The 18,734-nt window shown below is 43.0% G+C and overlaps 1 protein-coding gene across 1 annotated transcript in view; it reads left to right on the forward strand.

The window, feature by feature from the left end:
• Window positions 1-18,734, forward strand: part of GRK5 (G protein-coupled receptor kinase 5) — a 147,383-nt gene that overhangs the window by 55,032 nt on the left and 73,617 nt on the right. Inside the window, exon 2 of the mRNA XM_021529270.3 lies at window positions 6,809-6,904. Within this exon, the coding sequence (XP_021384945.1) occupies window positions 6,809-6,904 (96 nt within the window). The remainder of the gene's footprint in view (window positions 1-6,808; window positions 6,905-18,734) is intronic.

The raw sequence follows: 18,734 nt of genomic DNA on the forward strand, positions 1-18,734 counted from the left end.
AGGGAATTTAGAGTCACTCAAGCATTCAGCTATGGGGAGACCACGTTCCTCGTTTAATTCTTGTGTACTTCAGAGCATGTGACAGTTGAGAACATTTCTGACAAAAGAATCTTCCTTTCAGAGAATGAAGTTTTGTCAAAAATTAAAGGGTTTGCAGGGAAGTGTCTGCTTAAAAGAAAGGATGATTTGCTTTTTCTACCTTCTTATTGACAATATAGAAACATCATCTTAACAAAGTAAGGAATGTCAATTTACCATACCCATTTTGTTCCAGTGATATCTTAGCACTCTATTTGATATGTTCTATGATAATGTTTTGACGTTAGAGAACTGAGATGACTCAAGTGTTATCTCAGTTAAATGGTTTAATGTCTTTACATCAGAATTCTGTAGAACTTTGAAAAATGGTCTCAGCTGCAGTTTGGAGGTAAGGTCCACTGAGAGATTTAATATTTTCAGCAACCTTGAATCTCAACAACTCTGTTCAAAAGCTTGGTCTCCCATAGTAATCATTGATATGGTGGTGTTGCAATTTTTTTTTTTTTTCTGTTATCTACACTATTGATGAAGAAAATCTCTCAACAGTCCCCAGACAGTCCCCCAGATATGTTGAATCAGCCAGTACATGGTAGTGCATTCTAAACCCAACAAAACTGCCTGGGTTTGTGCCAGTAGCCTTGTTTACTTTGAGGTCAAGAATAGGAAATTGAAATTTTGGGCTCTTCTCAATTTTGCTGTTTTAGATTATAGCTGGCTTTATTTTTGTAGGATTTACTGTTTGTTTTTTAATAGATTGTAAATCTTCCATAGACTTCATATCTTTTGGATTATTTTTGTTAGTGGCATAAAAGGCAACAATCTCTTTTTGCTCATTTATCAGCTGCAGATAAACACAATGCAGTTAAATACAAGGTATAAAAGTAATAGACAAACTATAGGTGTTTATGTTTGGGGAAATAAAACTGCGTCCAGGGAAATTTGTGACCAAGCAACTCTCTGTTAGCATAGCAGCAGAATGTAAACCCAGTATATGTGAATTGACCCACAAAACCCAAGGAAAACTTGTTCAAATAATCTCAAAGATACATTAAAAATATCCAGTGGAGGATGTAGGCAGAGTTGTGTGGAGAATGCCACAAACGGGGATTCTTACGCCTACTTAAGACTTAGAGAAGAAATTAAAGGCTTGATTTTTAAGTTTAGTTAAGTCTTTTCAGTGTGCTCTGACCAGGCATGAAGGTAGCTTGTGCAAAGACTCCTTTATATTCCTAGGGTAGTAACAAAATGGCCTTGACATATGATGGTTAAGCCCTGAGGACCAGTCTTCAAGACTAATCCCTTGGCTTTCTCTTTCCCTTCAGGATAGTGGATGTTACTAAAGCATATTATTATTATTAACATTAAAAATGTATGGTTTAAGTCATGTTTCAGCCTCTTTTCAGTATTTGCATTATTACCTGACCTCTTCTTTAAATCATAGGAAGATACTCCTGCAATGTTTATCAACACTGACTTCCATAAGCCAAGGTTAATAGTACTTTAGGTGCCAGCTGTATACAAAATATTTTACCCTCAGATTGCAAAGCCTGCCTGACTCTGCTTGTGCTTTTGCTTGTGAAATTCCCATCAACGTGGGTTTACACATGAAGCACATCTGCTCTTCATTCCCAAAAAGCAGTGAGGTGTTTTACACAGTGGTCGTCAGGCTTAGGTATTTGCAGCAGCATTAGGAGCCAATGTGTTGTGGCAGCAGGGGAGATGGGCACAAAACTCTCCCAAGCCAATCCTCAAAAAAGGCTGTGGGAGATAAAAACAGATTAGCACCGATGAGAGGAGCTGTGTAACATGATTCTCTTCTGAGGGCTTGCAGTGGATTTTTTATTGTATCTGATCAAAGAAAGCCTCTAGAGACAGGTTTGCAGAGGCTCTGCACCCCAGCGTGGACACCCACCTGCTCTTGGAAATCCAGCTCTGACACTCATTGCATTTTCCTTGGCTGGCAGGAGGGGATTGCTGCAGAAGTTCCCTATGGTCTTGTAAGTGCTTGTTTTAAGCACAAGTTAAATCAGGAGTATCATCCAAGATCTTTTCAGAATAAAACAGGGTTCCTGGGGTTTTTTTTCCTGTTTTCCCAGAGGAGAGAGGCATGATGAAGGGCAGAGAGCAAGCAGTCTTTCATTCTTGAAAAACAAGCCAGTTTTATTTGCTAGTACAGCTGAGTGTAGGTGGAACTAATAGGAAAGAAGAATAGTGAACCTGGGAGAACTTCCACATGAAATAGGTCTAATAAGGGTGAAACTGTTTGCCTTAGAGGCTGAATGTATTAGACATGAAAAATTTCTAGGGGAAAATGATGGGCTGGTAAGCTTTATTAATGCTGTCTCATTAGGACAAGGCACTCTAGGAAAACGAGATTAAAATTAGTATTTTTTTCCTTCACAAATACACAGTTAATCTTTGGTATTCACTCCCACATGAGACATGGGTGCATTCAACAGTGCAGGGTGTTCACCAGGGTCGTAAGAACAGCCTGATTCTAAGTAGCACAGATGCCAAAAAAGGAGAAGAAATTGTTTGGAAGCCATACACCTTCATGCTTTGTTAACCATATCTAATTAACAAAATATGGGACAAATTTAATGTTTTTCAAGTACTTCAGAAACAGCTTTCCAAGATCTTCCTCTGAAGCTGCCTGCAGTTCATCCTGTAGTGGCCAGACCCTACTCTAATATGGCAATTCCATATATAACACTTAGCTTCAAACACTTCCATGGGACAGAGGAGAGAAAGGGTGGCAAGAGGAGGAAGAGAAGAAATGTAGACACCTTGTGAGTGGAAATAGGACACTAACCATGATTTCTCTTACTTTTAGTATTTTTGGAGTTTGTTTCACTGCATTCAGTGTGTAATCAAGGCCTTGCATTCTGAGGATACAGAGCTCTCTAATGTTGTTGGGAAGGCTTTGGGTGACAACCCAGGTACTGTTGTGAAGTGGAAGATAGAAGCTGTAGTCATCCTCCAGTGATCTGGAAATTAACTAGATTGCAGTTAACACACTTGCATGAAATATTTGAAATATTTGGATTAGCCAGGTCTGGCAGCATGGGATGTGCTGCTGTCTTATCAACTTGGGCAATAACAGAGCAGCAGTAGGAAGCCAGATTATCCATCCTTAAAATCCACCTTGTCTGGTGGCATGAGGCACAAATGGAATATGCTACGGGCTTGATGCTGGAATAAATTCATCCAACAATACTCTGTTGTAAATAATCTTCAATCACCTGAGCAGGAACATGGCTTGATGCTGTCTTTAGCAGAATTAAGAGCTGCGAAGCCTTGGCTTCTTCAGCTACGATTTCTCATTTAATTTCATTTTGGACAAGCCACTTAATAGCTCATTGGCTTAATAATATGCAGGTGTTTTCCTGTCTCCTCTTGGTGTTAGGAGAATAAATATATACTGAATAATGGAGGGGAAAAAAAAAGGTAGGCACTTTAGGCTGAGGGTAACTCCTGCTGGCAGATGTTTTACATGTGTGCCTCTGGTTATGTCTCTCCTCACAGGCAGAGATCAGAGCTAGATTTGCCACGCAGCATCACAAGATGATGTGAAAAATGCCATGTATTTTTCAGTAGGCAAGATGTAGAGCAAATGCTTTTGTTTCCTGCAGGACTGGTTGACATGTTAGAGAATTAGCTTCAACCCTCAGTTTGCAAATGCTGAGTTGTTGAGCGCAGGCAAGGAAGTGGGGCTGAGCTTTCCTGCTGTTGCTGGCAGCTCACCTTTTGTTGTCACCAGCAAAGCAAAATTTTAAAGCAGTCAGACCCTCCAACACTGCATGATGGAACTTAACATTTAAAACATGGCACATCTGTCAAGTCCTGCCCTGAGAAGTGTCTTGAAGGATGCAAATCCTTCTGTATGGAATAGAGGGTGCAAAGGCAGCAATCAAGGCAACGTGTGAAAAGCTTCCCTCTGCAACCTGCACCATGACCTATTCAGAGAAACCTCCCCTTTTAGCTTTTAGCTCTGCTAGACAATTTACTGTGTCTCAGCTGTCTCACTGCATTATGTCCTTCAAACCCCCCCAGAATTAACGTTTGGAGCCAGCAAACACTGCTGGCTCCACAAGAAAAGCTGGGAGCGGAAAGGTCAGGTCGATTAAAGCACTTGATCAGAATCTTTAACATAAAGACGTCACAAGCAAAGCAGGAATGCTGCTCCACGCTCAGCTAAGAGCAAGTGATTCATCAGGCAAGGCTGCTTATTTTTGGAGGATAGCCACAAAAGAGAAGGGAACATGCTGGCTGTATCGATCACGGTTTTAACCGGGGACTGCAGAGCCCTTCCTTAGTTTTGATGGAAATTTAATGTCAGGAATACATCATCCAATGTAAATACATCAATACATATTTTACATTGAATGGATTTTAAAGATGTTCAGGCCCAGCTTAGCAGAATCATAGCACCTCTGCACAAATCTCAGAACTGTCATTTAGTGCAAAGGGCTATTCTGCAATATTCTGTGCTGCTTGATGCTGCTAAAGATGGAGCCTTTTTGGGAGGACTTCTGTAAAGGTGGCTGGAGAAGCAGGTGTGCTCTGGAATCCCTAGTGCTTGTGCCTGCAGGGTAGACCTTCAGGGGGTGAAGATGCACCAGCCTAAAAGATGGTTTCATCTGGCTGACCCCACTGCCTCCTGTGTCCAGAAGTGTTTGGGAACACTGTTGGAGGCAGCTGCACATCCCTTGAGCAGAGTCCATTCCAACTCGATATATTGTAGGATTCTGTGGTTCTAAGATAAATGAGTGTGAGGAAAAACACACAGAGAAGAAAAGTTCAGGGACGAATGGTTCAGAGAAGAAAATGCAGCTATAGAGAATGACTGGAAGAGAGAAAGAAGCAGGAATTCCTGGTGAGGGATCATTTTCCCAGAGGAGTACATGAAGGGAGGGTGTGAGGAGGGAAGTGTAAGTACAGTGTGATGAGGCATAAGGGGCAGGAGCACAGAGGAAAATGCCCCTGGAAGAGAAGGAAAAAGGAGCAAGTGGAGGTGGCAGCCTGGCAGGCAGGAGCTGCTGTGCAGGATTGCAGGAGTGGGCTTCTGGGGACATGAAAACCAGTGAAGACCCTCAGGGTTGCTGAGTCCAACCCCTTGTGGCCACTGGCAGCCAGAGCAGGGCTAGCTGGGAGCAGATGTGCACCAGAAGTTGGTGAACAGATGATCACAGTGCTCACCCCAGCCCACAAAGTGTTTAACAGCACTTTGTAGTTCACCTAAGGCCCTCAGCATGCAAGACCAAGAGAGCAAGACAAGCTCTCTGATGCTGTGGGCAGAGGGATGGGAAGGAAATGACTTCAGCAGCAGTGGCTGGGATGCACTGAAGAGGAGGGGTTGAAGCAGAATTCATTACAGACCCAAGGGGTATGTCTGTGTTGCAGAGTACTCTGTGGTGGGGAGGCAGCCACAGCTCTCTGTGCTTTGCTGCACTCTGATTCTTGGAAAGGATAGCAGGGCTGTGCTCCTGAAAGTCCAGACAAGCTGGTTCCTGCATGGCCAGCTCTACATTGCATACTGTAGAAATACAATCAGTTCCTATCAATAATAAGTTTAAAATAATTCAAGGCAGACTCTGTGATGGCAAAACCATTGGCCATCAAAAGCAAAGGAATAAAAGGTGAGATTCAAAAGAAGCTCTCCAGTGCCAAAGGTGACATTGTGTGATCAGAAATGCCCCACAGAGAGCAATACTTGTAATTTTTTTCCAAGGCTCCTGTTTTCTCTCTGGTGGTCTGCTACCTTTTGAGTCAGTGCTCTCCTAATTTAGCCTGTAATGTCATGCAGGACCCAAGACAATCTCAATCTGCAATTGTGACTCTACCAACCCCTCTACAGAATTAACTCAGCTCTAAATTAGTCATTCAGCATGCCAGTGCATATAAAATAGACTCAAGTGAATCAGGTTTTGTGTGCAGGGACTGAATTGCAGTAAATACAGGGACTTGGAGAATCCCAATCTGCATCTGGGCTCTCATGTCCAGAGGGATTCTCCTCCTGCTTGGCTGCACAGCCTCTCCAAGCAGGACAGAAAGAAGAACCAATAAGTGATTTTTTTCCTCATGAAGCTATTATTTTTCTCCTTCAGTTCTCCTGTGGAAGCAGCAGTGAGCAGAGTGTGTGACAGCAGCAGTAGTGCCATGCTGCCAGGATATGTAATGTGAGGGTCTGAGGGGATGGGGGGAAGTGAATTTGGATCTTCAGCACTTTTTGGGGGTAGAATCAGGGCCTGTCCCAAAACCAGAAGGGGGATATCTGCATTGAAAAGGTGTGAACTGTAATTTTACAAGATTGCTTGACTTGTGTGAAGTGGCTCTTGGTTAGGGAAGAGGTGATGCTGGAGGTAGCTCTGCCATCTCAACTGGACCTGGTGGGCAGCAAGCCTGGACTCCCAACTGTTGGTGAGCTGATCTTCGTCCAGATGCCACCTCCTTGGCCTGTTTTAAGTTCAAATAAGTTGAGATTTGATCTGTATCATAGAATCATAGAATGGTTTGGCTTAGAAGGAACCTTGAAGGTCATCTAGTTGCAACCCCCTGCCATGGGCAGGGATATCTTTTGGTAGACCAGATTGCCCAGAACCCCATTCAGCCTTTCCTTGAATACTTCCAGAGATCTGCTTGTACATCAACCCACAGTGTTTCAGCTTTAATTATTAATGATATCCATAAGAATTATGGATAGGCAGGTCAACTCTAGGTGGAACTGTGTCCACAAAGCAATCTAATACTGGTGTTTCTCTCTCTGCAGGAGGTGGAGGGAAACGCAAAGGCAAAAGCAAAAAGTGGAAGGAAATCCTGAAATTCCCTCACATAAGCCAGTGTGAAGATCTCCGAAGAACAATAGGTAAGAGGTTTTCCCTTCTTTGGAAGTACAGCATAAAGAAAACATTCTATCAGAACTGGCTCATTAGAATGGCATTAAAGGCACTCATCATTACAGGGAATCAATATATAGGTGGGCATGCAATTCACATTCCTCTCATGGTGCTGCCATGCAAACTCAGCTTTTTCTGTTCCTAAAAGGGGTTATGGACCTGGCAGGAGAGACTGGAATGCTGCACTTGCAGGGCAGGACATGGGGCTGGCAGCATCCAGGCCCTTTGTTTTCCATACACAGGTTCCAGGACCCAAAGGGGTTTCACAGCTGGACAACACCTGGCATGTGGGACAGGGGCTTTCACTCTGTCCCTAGCAGTGTGGCTGTAAAAACACATTCAGAAAGGAATCCCCTGATCACATCCTGCATTCCCTTCTAGTAAGTATCTCCTTATCTGGGAGGAAATGAGCCTTCTGATTGTAGTTGCAGTTAGCATTAATTATAGTGTGGATTTGATGTTTGAAGCAGCAGTCACTGCTTCTGCCAGGCAGGTTTGCTCAGCAGCACCATCTCCTATTCACAGCCACAACTCAGCTTTATGGAGGTTTTTTACAGGACATGTAAAAAACTTCTTTTAACTTAATTTGTTTTATTCATGTGGGCCAAATGCTGCAGATTTGGCAGGGAGCTTGCAGTGTCCATTTTCATAGCACTGCATTTCTCCTGCTCATACATGCCAAATTTCAGCATTCTTTTGACTGCTGCCTTGGCAGACAAGGCTAGTAGCTATCTCCTTCTGCATTCTCCCCTGGAAAGCCCAGGATTACTGGTCTCACCACAAGAGGTTAACTTCAGCATTTGAGGCTTCTTTTCTTCCCTACACATAAAATCCAGCCACTGGCAAGAAATGAATGAAAGGCAAGAATCTGTAACAACTGAGATAACGGGCAGCATAATTTGTCTAACTTGGGTGAACTCCTGGGGTTTGAGTGACAGTGCCCTGGCACTATTTACATTAGAAATCCACAGCATGTTTATGCAGAGAAAATATGTGGAATGTTTTGAAAACTCTTTTCATGGTATCCTTCAGTAAAATTTTCTTCCTTCACCTTCTGTTCTAGCTAAAAAGAGGTAAAGAAAAGAGGGGAAGCAGGAGAATAGAGTGTAGGTTTTCCCCAGTTGACTAACATACAAAGCCTGACCAATTTCTGAAGGTACAGAACCTGCTGGAAGCAAATCTGACTTAGTATATTGTAATTTGCAAAGGGAATTCTCCCCATTGTTCTGCCAGCCTTGGTTTCCAAAGGGGAAAATGGCTCCAGATAAAATGTTCTCTCTTTACAAAGGTGTACCATCCTAAAATGAGTAGTCTTTTAAAAATTAAGTCTGCCAATTATTTCTGTTTCTGAAATGCTATTTCTGGCATTTTTTGTGTGTGTCAGCTTCACCCTAGTGTAATTTGTTTTGCATTTTTTTGGTGAATGATTTGGTGATGTAACCAGGCAAGAGCTGTTGTGGGATCTCTGAGTGGATTTGGTTTCAGCCATGACAGTGATTACCTGTAAACTGGCACAGTGGGAAATAAGGTCCAAATCCTGGATCTGTAACTCTGATTTTTGCTGAGTTGAGCTGGATGTGATTACACAAGGAATAAGGCACTGCTCAACCTGAATAATGTTATCTGTCCTTGCTGGCTCTGCCATTTTCAGTGACTCTCTGAAGTTGAAAAATCCCAGATAAACAGTTGTCTGAACTTCTGGCTCATACAGGGTGTCTGACACATCTTGGGTGGGTGGGTCTATACCATTAAGTCTTTTTCATGTGTGTGCTCAGGCTGGATCCACTGCAGATCCCTTGCCCAGGGCTCTGTGCTCCCTAGAGCTCAGGAACATGTAGTGGTCACTGCAGTCTGCCCTTAAATGGCTTCTTTTCCTGCTTCTGCTGAGGGAGAACAATTTGCCTGGCTTCTTCATTTGTTATTTTCTGCAAGTCCTTTAAAAGGATCTCAGGATTCCAGACTAGTGTCTGCACAGGTACAGGGAATGTACTGAAACACCTTTCCTGGCCCTTCAGCTGCCCTTGCAGGGGATTCAGTGTCTGGGGTGTCTGCACATCAGCCCCTACCCTAACAATTTCTTAACTTTCTAGTTCAGAAATAGAGAGCCCAGAAAGGCTTTTTTCTCCAAGGCCAGGCTGGATGGGGCTTTTAGTGGAAGGTCTTTTAGGGGGATTGGAACTAGATGGTTGTTCCAACCTTCCAACCCAAACCATGGTTCTAAACTTTATACAAGAAAAAGCCTTACAGCCTAATTCAATTTGTTTAGAGATCAAGACAAATACAGGCAGGTTCTGCTCATCACAGACCTCTTTGCTGCCTGTTCTTCTCCCAGCATTTTCCATCAGACAGAGTTTTGCCACTTAGGTTAAAAAAAATCACAGTGAGTCTTGGAGGGTTGGATGAGCTGGAGCACTGGGCTGTTGAGGTTTTGTTGTGTTCCTCTCTTCTGGATGCTTCCCAAGAGCCTCCAGGGAAAGGCTGGAGGCTGGAGTGGGATGGACTTTTTGATTTAGAGCAGTCATGGACTGCACAGCTTACTTTAATGTAGCCATAAGCAATAGGTGGAAAATGCTGCTGTTGAAATTGTACAGCCTACATGTGCGTGTAGATGCCCACATTTTGGTGTAAAAACGTGTGTGCTTTTGCACCCCGCTAAGATGTACTGAAAAGAGTCTGTGTCTTCAAAAAAATAGTGTAGTGTGAACAGAAATCTGTGAAAAACAGGAAGGCTGAAATAAACCAAGGGTCTGCGACCTGTGTTGACACAATTATGAGTCAGTTCATACCTTTTGGTTACCTCTGTGTTTACAGGAGACTCTGTGTTTGACTATCCATCATCTGGTGTCTCACTGAAAGACTTGCTTAGTAAAGCCCTTTTTTTCCCCTCCTTCTTGTGCACAGAAATAAAAATCAAAACACCCGAGAGAAACACTGCTTTTTGATAAATAAACAAACACTGGAAACGTCTTTATTAAATGTGCCATTTAGCCAAGGAGCTATTTTTTTGGACTGGACTTAAAAGCAACTTCTTTTCTCCTTTCTTTTTTGTCCAAAGTACGCAACACCTTTTGCAGGGAAATTCAGTGGCCTTCATTGTGTGCTAATTAAATAAGCAAGGGAAGCAGGGATGCTGCACTTTACTGGGCTCTGAGAGAGGCTTGTATGCTATGAATGGCTAATGCATGTTTCCTTTTGCAGCCCTCTTCCTGGCTGTATTTAATTGTATTAAAACAGTCGGCCCTTTCCAGGTTGGAAGATTTCCATATTGGCACCAGAGGCCCAGTCAATCGATAAAAACTGATTTTTGAGGCATAGCTGCCATGACTCATGTGACGGATGCTGCTGTAGATGGGGTTCTGCTATCTTTAAAACTCACAGATGACAGCTTAGCAAAAGAGAGATGTTGTAAGGGAAGAGGAAAAAATACCAATGAACAGCTTTAAAAGTTCTTGCATTTGACATGACATGAAGAGATGCCACAAGTTAGAGATATCCACTGGTTTAAAGGCCATCAGTAAATAAAAATATAAGAAAAAGTTGCAATTTGAAAGGCCAGAGTGTCTTTTTGATGATAAAAGATTCTGGATGTCTGTAAATGTTTCTGAATTACGCAAAAGGTTCTGTTGGTTAAAAGTGTGGAATTTTTATTTATTTTGCTCAGACCCATTCTGTGCTTTTTTCTTGCATTAAAAAACTGCCTGGGTGAAAGAGTTGATTATTCTGATCTTTGGCAAATTTTCTTTCACAACTGTCCAAATGCTATATAATAAATCAAGACTTTTTACCCCATAGATTGAACCTTGTGGGGAAACTGCCACAGAATGTGTCTGTGTTTGCTACATAGAGTTGCAGAAAAGTTAAACTTTTTATGCATTTATTGCAGAAAACTTTTAACTCCTTTTGTAAAGCAGTTTCTGGTTGTGCATGATGCTCAGGTAGAAGAGAATGCTGAGGATTTCTCTTGTTGATCATTTTTATTCAGTGAGATTTCACAGTCAGAAATATCAGCCCCATTAGTACTAATTTGGTCATTCTTGGTCTTAAATAAAAAAAAATCCTTCCTTTGCCATTTAACCTCTTACATGGCATTTGCCTCCCATTTACCAGGGTAGAAGTAGCTTGAGCTTCCAATTTTGGCACATTCTTTTCCGTGTTGTTAAAAATACACTTCTGTGTGAGAAACACTTTGTAGAGCTGGCGAATAGAGTAAGTGGGACAAAATCGAAGCCACAGAGTTCATTCACATGCTCACTTTTACAAAAGCTGGCTCTTTTCTCCCCCCCATCACTCTCTTGGGTATTGTACTTTTTCAGACATGATCAAGACCTTCACCTACACGATTTTTTCTTTCCAGTTACTTTGCAGCTTATCTGCCTGGAGGCACAGTTGGCAGTGCAGAACTCTGCAATGAGATTCAGATGCTTTGAGTATCTGTGGAGCTTCCTAGGAATGCTTTGCAGCCTGCACTGAGCTCCATCCTGTGGCAGAAAGCCTCCTGCTGTACCCCTGGTGTCTCGTTCTTGGATCCCCCTCTCTGCTGCACGGTGCTGGCACATCTTCCATGAATTCTCAGCCATGCTTGTGTTTCTTGACTTTCTGTTTTCCAGCAGTACAGAGAGAAACTCATGGGTGAGGGGAGTTGCAAAAGCAAAGTGTGAGTTTCCAGGCTTGCTCGGGAGGGAAGCTGTCCCTGAGAGACTGAGTGACAGCATGGCTGGAGTTCATTGTTGGAGTTCCCTCTTCACTGGGAGGGCATCACCCCTGGGGCTGCATCCCTCAGGGGATGGAGATGTAGGCAGGGAAATGCACTCCATGCCCGGGCTGGTGTCACATAGAAAGCTCAGGCACTGGAACGGGGAAGGAGAAGGCATCAAAGCTCGGTCTGATCAAAAACACAAGGAAGCAGCCAATTTTTTCTCCACCAAATTCTTCACCTCTGATGTTTACAGTGATTAAAAAGCATGGTTGGGAAATGTAATCCTGAAGCCAGCAAATAGATCAAAGGAAGGAATTGCAGCTTGCCTTCCACTGTAAATAACCAAGCTCAGCTGGTTATAACTTCTGTGATTGTCCTGTAGGATTGGTCTGAATCCTACACCTAAAGTTGGTCTCGTGTTTTTGGCTAAAACTACAGTTTAATTTTTGAGAAATATTTTTTTGATAGAAAGTGTTAGCTTTCCTTGGAAAAAAACCCTTACATTTTCATTGGAAATAGTTTTTCAACAAGCAGTCAGGATTCCATGGCATGAAATAACAGAAAGAGGAACTGTCTCCTCTTTCCTTTCCAAATGTGTAGGAATCAGGGTAGCTGTGTTGGGAGGATGCTGGTGGAGAGTGTGTGTGTACAGCCAGAGCTGAGTACCCAGCACAGAGCTCTACACCACTTCTAGGAGGAACTGGCTTTTCTGGAAACCTGAGGAATTAGAACTACTGGAGTAGAAAATGCTGTCTAGTAAAAATATTTAAATTAATAAACAAGACAACATACTGTATTGTTGTTATGTTCTTAATTGAAATATATTTCTAGAGAAATTCATACCTTTTAAGGCCCAAGCTGGTAAACATGTAGACTCAAAAAGAATTTTTTAACCACAAAGGGTGTCCCTTTGAATTCACCTGATGCCAGGCTGGGGGAGGTTTTAGGAATCAGAATCATGCCCTGTATGAAAAGCAGTTTTCCCACACTGGTGCCATTAGATACCTGCAACATAAGCCATATTTCAGTCACTATCAGCAGCAGCAAAGGGATATCCTGCTGCTGTTCTCCCATCACCCACGTGCCAGCTCCTCACTGGGGTGTTTGTTCTCAGCCCAGGTGCTCAGGGGAGGGAGTGGGGTTCTGCATCACCCCTGGGGTCACCAGGACCTGAGGGCTTCTTGTGGGTGATCCCATGGTGGTCATGGAGTGGTGCCTGACAGAAGATCTCCTGCATGAGTTATACTCCATGCTGGTTGTCTGCAGGGCCAGTGCAGAATGACCAGAGAGAAGAACCCAAGAAGGACCAAAACCAAAGTTGGAATGACTCCTAAAAGCTCTGGATAGGATGCATTGCTCTGGAAAAGGTTATGCAGATACTTTTGGATTACATTAATGCATAAAAATACCTCAAACTGATTCATTTCTAAAGGAGAAAGAAAGTCCTTCCGCTTGACAGTTCCCGCTCCATACACTTCCCTTCCCCTCAATTCTTTTTTCCTTTTTCTGCAGTAGACATTACTTTCTCCTCTCTTCCTTGAGCCAAAAAGTCTCTGTTGCTCCTTCAAAGTACAGCTTATGCAATCTTTCCAGCCCAGGCCTTCCTGCAGAGTTGCCCTGTCGTTTCTTGGACTTGACGTGCTGTCCCATATCGTGAATACATCTAAATTAAATTAGATACTCTTCAGAGGCAGGAACTGGCCACATGATAGAAACAGTTCCAGTGCATGAAATTATATGGCTGACGTCAAAACCATAGTGTTTGTTTACAAACCCACAGTTGGTTCAGTTCCTTTCTTTAAAATCCTTTGGATTCAAGTGTAATTCCATCATAAACATAGGTTTCTTGTGATCAAATGTGCACAAACAGAGCAATGTTTGGTGCCCTTGCAAGATTAGCTGTATCCAGTTTATAGCTATGAGTGGAATTGAGAAGGATTGGGGTTTTATCCCCCCCTTGTAATTTTTTTTTAATGCCATCACAGAAAATATGTGAAAAACAAGCTGTTTTATGCATCTAGTGAGACTCAAGACTAACACTGGGAGAACAGGCTGCTTGCAGGCTGCTTGTGCTTGACAGCTTCCAGGACGGGAAGGGGACACAGGGGAAATGAGTTGAAATGATCTCAGTTCACGTTCTATTTACAGAATTTATTTCACAAGACTTAATCCATTGAGTATTACCTTGGCAGGGGCATCCCAGAAAGAAAGCAAGAAAGATGTTGCTATTCTCCATAAAGAACGGGCAGCAAATCCACATCTCCTTACCAAAAAGTGAGACCCCACCAGTCATCCTTCAATAGAAAACCTCCTAAGGAACAAATATTATCACTGACCTTCTGCATTTGTGTTTTGTGGCAAAGACTGTATTAGCCTTTCCAAACTGAGAAGGAAAAAAATACCAAGACTTGCACACTTTGAATTACTTTCCAACATTATTGCAGGGATATGCAGGAAGGGAATTAGAAGAGAATATCCTTTTACAAGATCTATTTCATCTCTTGCTGAAAATAGAAGTAGATATTGTGAGCTGCAGGGTTTTTCATTATCTCATTAGGTAATATGAGTCATTATGTCTAATTAATACTTATGCAGTGATTTGTAAAATGCTATAGAAGTGCTCACGGGTCCTGTTAAATAGTAATACTTGGTTGTTAAGGAAATTTATTTTAAAACCAATTCAGCATTTGCTGGGTATGGGGAATGAGAGGTAGGGCTGCATTTATGGTAAAACTTTGCTCTTATCCCTGCAGGACTCTCTTGTGGCCCGGCTCCTGGTAGTGATGGGAAGGTGGTGGCAGGACAAAGCTCTGCTCAGCTCTGCTGGGGTCAGAGAGAAAGTTTTCTTTAAATTAAACTGTGCAGGAGCCCCTTTATAATGGAAGGAGGGAACTGCAGGGAGGGAAAAGGGAGAGAAAAGATCTACCAGACCTACTTTGTGGGGATGCTGTGAAGTGAGCAGCCTGAAATCCTCACCTTTGGGGATACACTCATGCTTTCAGGGAGGGATGGGATTAGCCAAGTTAGTGCTTCTTGAGGAAAAGAACTCATTTGGAGTAGCTGGTAGAGGAAGTGTAACTTTGACTTGGCTTCTTCTGGTTACTACAGCAGCCTCTAGGATTGTGGCTTTGTTTTAGAGTTTTCTGGGAACAGTCATGCACCAGGGAAGGTTCCTTAGTTGAAATATGGCCCCTTGTTGTCCATGCACTCATGGCTTCCAGTTGTCAAGGAAAAAAGAAGTTGAATGTTTTTAAGATAGTCCCACACCTATCTTTTAATTCTGATTTCAAAACAGCATGAGGGAATTCACATGTGGAATGTTACAAGCCTGATTTTTCAGTGGTTTGGCTGAGTCCCTGAAATCATTGAGAGATTCCATTTATTTTTCAGGTAATCACTCTGTGCTGCTTTGAAAACACTTGAAGGTGATAATTTGAAATATTTCTCTGTGCTCTGTAGGTCAGAAATCAGGGTACGCCCATGAATTCTGATACATAATGCTATTAAAATAGAACCTCCACTCAGCAGGATCAAAGCAGGAACTAGGAGGCCATTTCTGAACAGAGCTTCTGCTTGTGCCAGTATTGTTATTTACTTATTAATTGCATTTTAACCATGCTAAACTGATTCCAGGGAATTCTAAGACAAGTAAAATAAAATACTCTCTTGCCTTCAACTGCTGTCCCTTAGCTGAACTAATGGAAAGGATGAGTGAAAGTCCAATTTAGGGAAAGGAAATTAAATTATAGAGCAGAATACTATGAAATAAACTCCCAATTTTGGGTAGGATGGTAGACTGATTGTTGAAGAACCCCCTGTTGTCCTGGCATTGTTAAAGCCAATGAAAAATGATTTAAAAAATATTCTGAACTCTTGTAGTCCTTAAAAGTATGTTATGGACCAAGATATTTAAGTTACAATTCAATTTAGTATATTAAGAAAAGTGTGAAGGGTTTTACCTTTCCAGAAGAATTATTAATTTCAAAAAATGGGGAGTCTTTGTAGTATTAAATGACCCACAAAAATATAATCTTTGGAAATTGTTACAAACTTCTTTGTACCTGCCAGATTTCACCATCCTCCAGCCCTGCACCAGCTTTGTATTTGTACAGTGGCACTTTGAAGGTCTCTCCACGTCACATTGATTTTCTGAGCTCTCTCTTGGACAAGTTAGGTCAGTGTTGACAGATTGGTGAAGGCTGTTCTCATGAGCAGCAGGACCTGGCTCAACTACATACAAGTATTTGCAATGTTGAAACAGCTCTCTATAAGTAAGTGCTTTCAGGCTTTCATAACTCCTGGTCCAAAATATTTTTGGCATTTGTAAACATGGCTTATGGAGAAACATGGTTTTGAGCACAGGAAGAATTTGGTGTAAGTCACTTCAGAACTATTCTGATCAGTCCAAACAAACAACATTCAGCACTTGAGCACCGGGTTTGTCGCATTTGACCTTTTGGTGTGGGTATAGTTTGTTTCATGAACAGTGACTTCAGCACACCGAGCTTCAAGAGAGGTCTAAAAGGGACAAAGGGACACCCTTAAAGGTCCAATACTGACTCTATAATGCAAAAGAGAGAAACACATGGTAGGGAACTTAGTTGTAACAGGGAATATTTGATTTAATGTAGCAAAGTTTGACATGTTTATGCTGATCAGCTCTCTCCAGCAAGCCAAAGCCAGCTGGCAGCCCTGTCTCTTCAAGCAAGATCCTTTTCAGATTTCCTTTTCAGATCTCTTCAGCTGAACCTGCTAAGCCTGATCACGAGTAACTAGGTGGGAAATCTTCGGAAAAGACCTCTGTGCTGGTGACAGGGTGGGCCCCACATGGGAGGGAACAAACCTGTCCTTGGGGAGGGAACAACAGCACTGTTGGCTGCTGGGCGCCTCTGTGTGCCCAGGTCTGTGCCTGAGGAGGATGCAGAATGGAGAGTGGGTGAGCTGGGGGGAAAAGCTGTAGGTAAATAAAGTTACATCCCCTTTGTGTCATCAGTGGGAGTATTCCCAAGGCTTGTTCTGCCTGTGAAGAGCCAGCATGAAAAGAGCAGCTTTTAAGCAGCCCCAATGCTGGGAGTGGACCTCATGACTGTCATTAGCTCCATGGAGAATTTCTTCCTCCAAGGTAGAAACTCTTTCCTTCTCAGACTGCTTTAATCCCTGCCCAGGAGACTGTGGGTGTCCATGGGGTACTATAGCCTCATTATCTTCTACAGGGAAATAAAACCCAACCAACTTCTAAAAATATTGTCTATGTCAGTACTGTCTGTGCCAGTATGACTGTGAATCAGTGGTCAGAGCTGCGAGGGAGAATTACAGCCTTTTCTCCCCGTTCTTTGCCATGGACAGCCCCAAGTCCTGTGACTGGGACAAATGTATTTTTTAGAATCTACATCAAAGTCTCCTCAGGGTGCAGAGACCTTTGTTTTGAGTTAAAAATCAGCTTCTTTAGGTGAGATCTTAAGGAGTGACAGGAGGCAACGTGAAGTTTCAAACTCGGCAGAGGAGCTGCCAATGCAAAGGTCACACAAGGTTGTGGTTACTCCCACTGTGCTCTGCAAAGGGCTCTGTGCACCAGCACAGACTGGGATTACAGCGCAGAGACAGGGAAGACACGGATCCACCCTGTAGCCTGTGTGGTTTTTGCAAGTTTTCTGGCACTCGCTGGCCTCTGTTCCAAATCCTGAAGGAGCTCTGATGGAGACCTGCCATCTCCGTTCAAAAAAAAAGGGATAGGATTTTGTTCCCAACAGCACCGTTGAGCTAAGTGGAACACAACCATCACCCACAGCCAATTCCTAGTAAAGCACCTATAGACTGAAATCTACAGAGTGCTCCATTAGTGCTCACTGTAACTCTTAGCATAGGTAGGATATTCCTTTATTTTCTCCTTGTTCATATCATATGAGAAAACTTGTCCTTCTCCATCCCCAAGGACAGATTATAATTTTTTCCTAAACTCCCATGTTCATTGTAGGGGATCGGACTTGATGACCTTCAAAGATCCCTTCCAACCCAAACTATTCTATGATTCTATGATTTTAGCCTTCTGTCTCACTCGTTGCTGGAGGCTGATGATGCTAAATCATGTCTCCCCAAAAGCCTTTATTCTTTGTGTAAATTAGCTGATAGCTTCCTTCTACTGATGCAAGTCAAAACAATGCTTTAGCTGGCAGAATTATGTGGAATTCTGCCTCATCTGTTTTTTGCCTCCCATCAACAAACTCGTATTTCCCTAACAAGTCCTCAGATCTGGCAGTTTTCCAGGGTTTCCCTTTTTGGTAGGCAGCAATAAGGAAGGGAATCTCATCTTGCTGCCAACTCACCCACTTACAGCATGCATTGGGAAGGGATCAGAAAACCTTTCCTCTGACTGCCTCAGAGAGAGAAGGCACTGGGAGTTCAGCTGGAGGCTCTGCCTGTGAGATGTGGGTCATCAAGACAAATTAGAGAGCAAACACACCCCTTTGCTTTTCTTCCTGCCTTTAATTTAAGCAAATTTATGTTCTGGTGATGCATAGACAGCCCTTGAAAGGAAGATATTGTGTGTATCTACCAGGCAGATGCAGTCTGACTTCCCTGTCTGTGCTCTGGTGCGAGGTGGAGGTACAATGGCAGGACAGGGAATATTCCAGTGATGGTGATCACTGGCCCTTGGCCGGCTCTGCCAGCCTGGGTGCCAGCTGTGGTGGTGGGTTTTGCATAGCTGTGGGTTTGATACCAGGCTAGCTTGCCAACTGGCAGCGTGAGTTGGGTGGCTTTCAACTCCACAAATGCCATGGCAGCATCTGTTTCTCATCCCACAGCATTTTAAATAATGCACATTTCCAGCTGTCTTCCCCTTCCTTCCCCATTCCAGAGCGCACTTCACTGGTTTCATGCATTGCTCTGGGATGCATTTCCAGGCTCTGAGATGCATTTCCAGGCTATGCAGCTGGCATGCCAAAAGCAGATCAGGGGTCTGCAGGATTTGATGTGAACTGTCCGTGCTCTCATCCTCCAGCAGGGATCAGATGAACTCCTCAGCTGTGAGGAGTCCTACAGCTTGTGGAATGCGTTAATTAAACAAGAATCTCTGGAAGAGGTAAAGTGGTAGAGGTCCTCTG

This window comes from Lonchura striata, chromosome 7 (assembly GCF_046129695.1).
Source record: "Lonchura striata isolate bLonStr1 chromosome 7, bLonStr1.mat, whole genome shotgun sequence".
NCBI classification, from domain to species: Eukaryota; Metazoa; Chordata; class Aves; order Passeriformes; family Estrildidae; genus Lonchura; species Lonchura striata.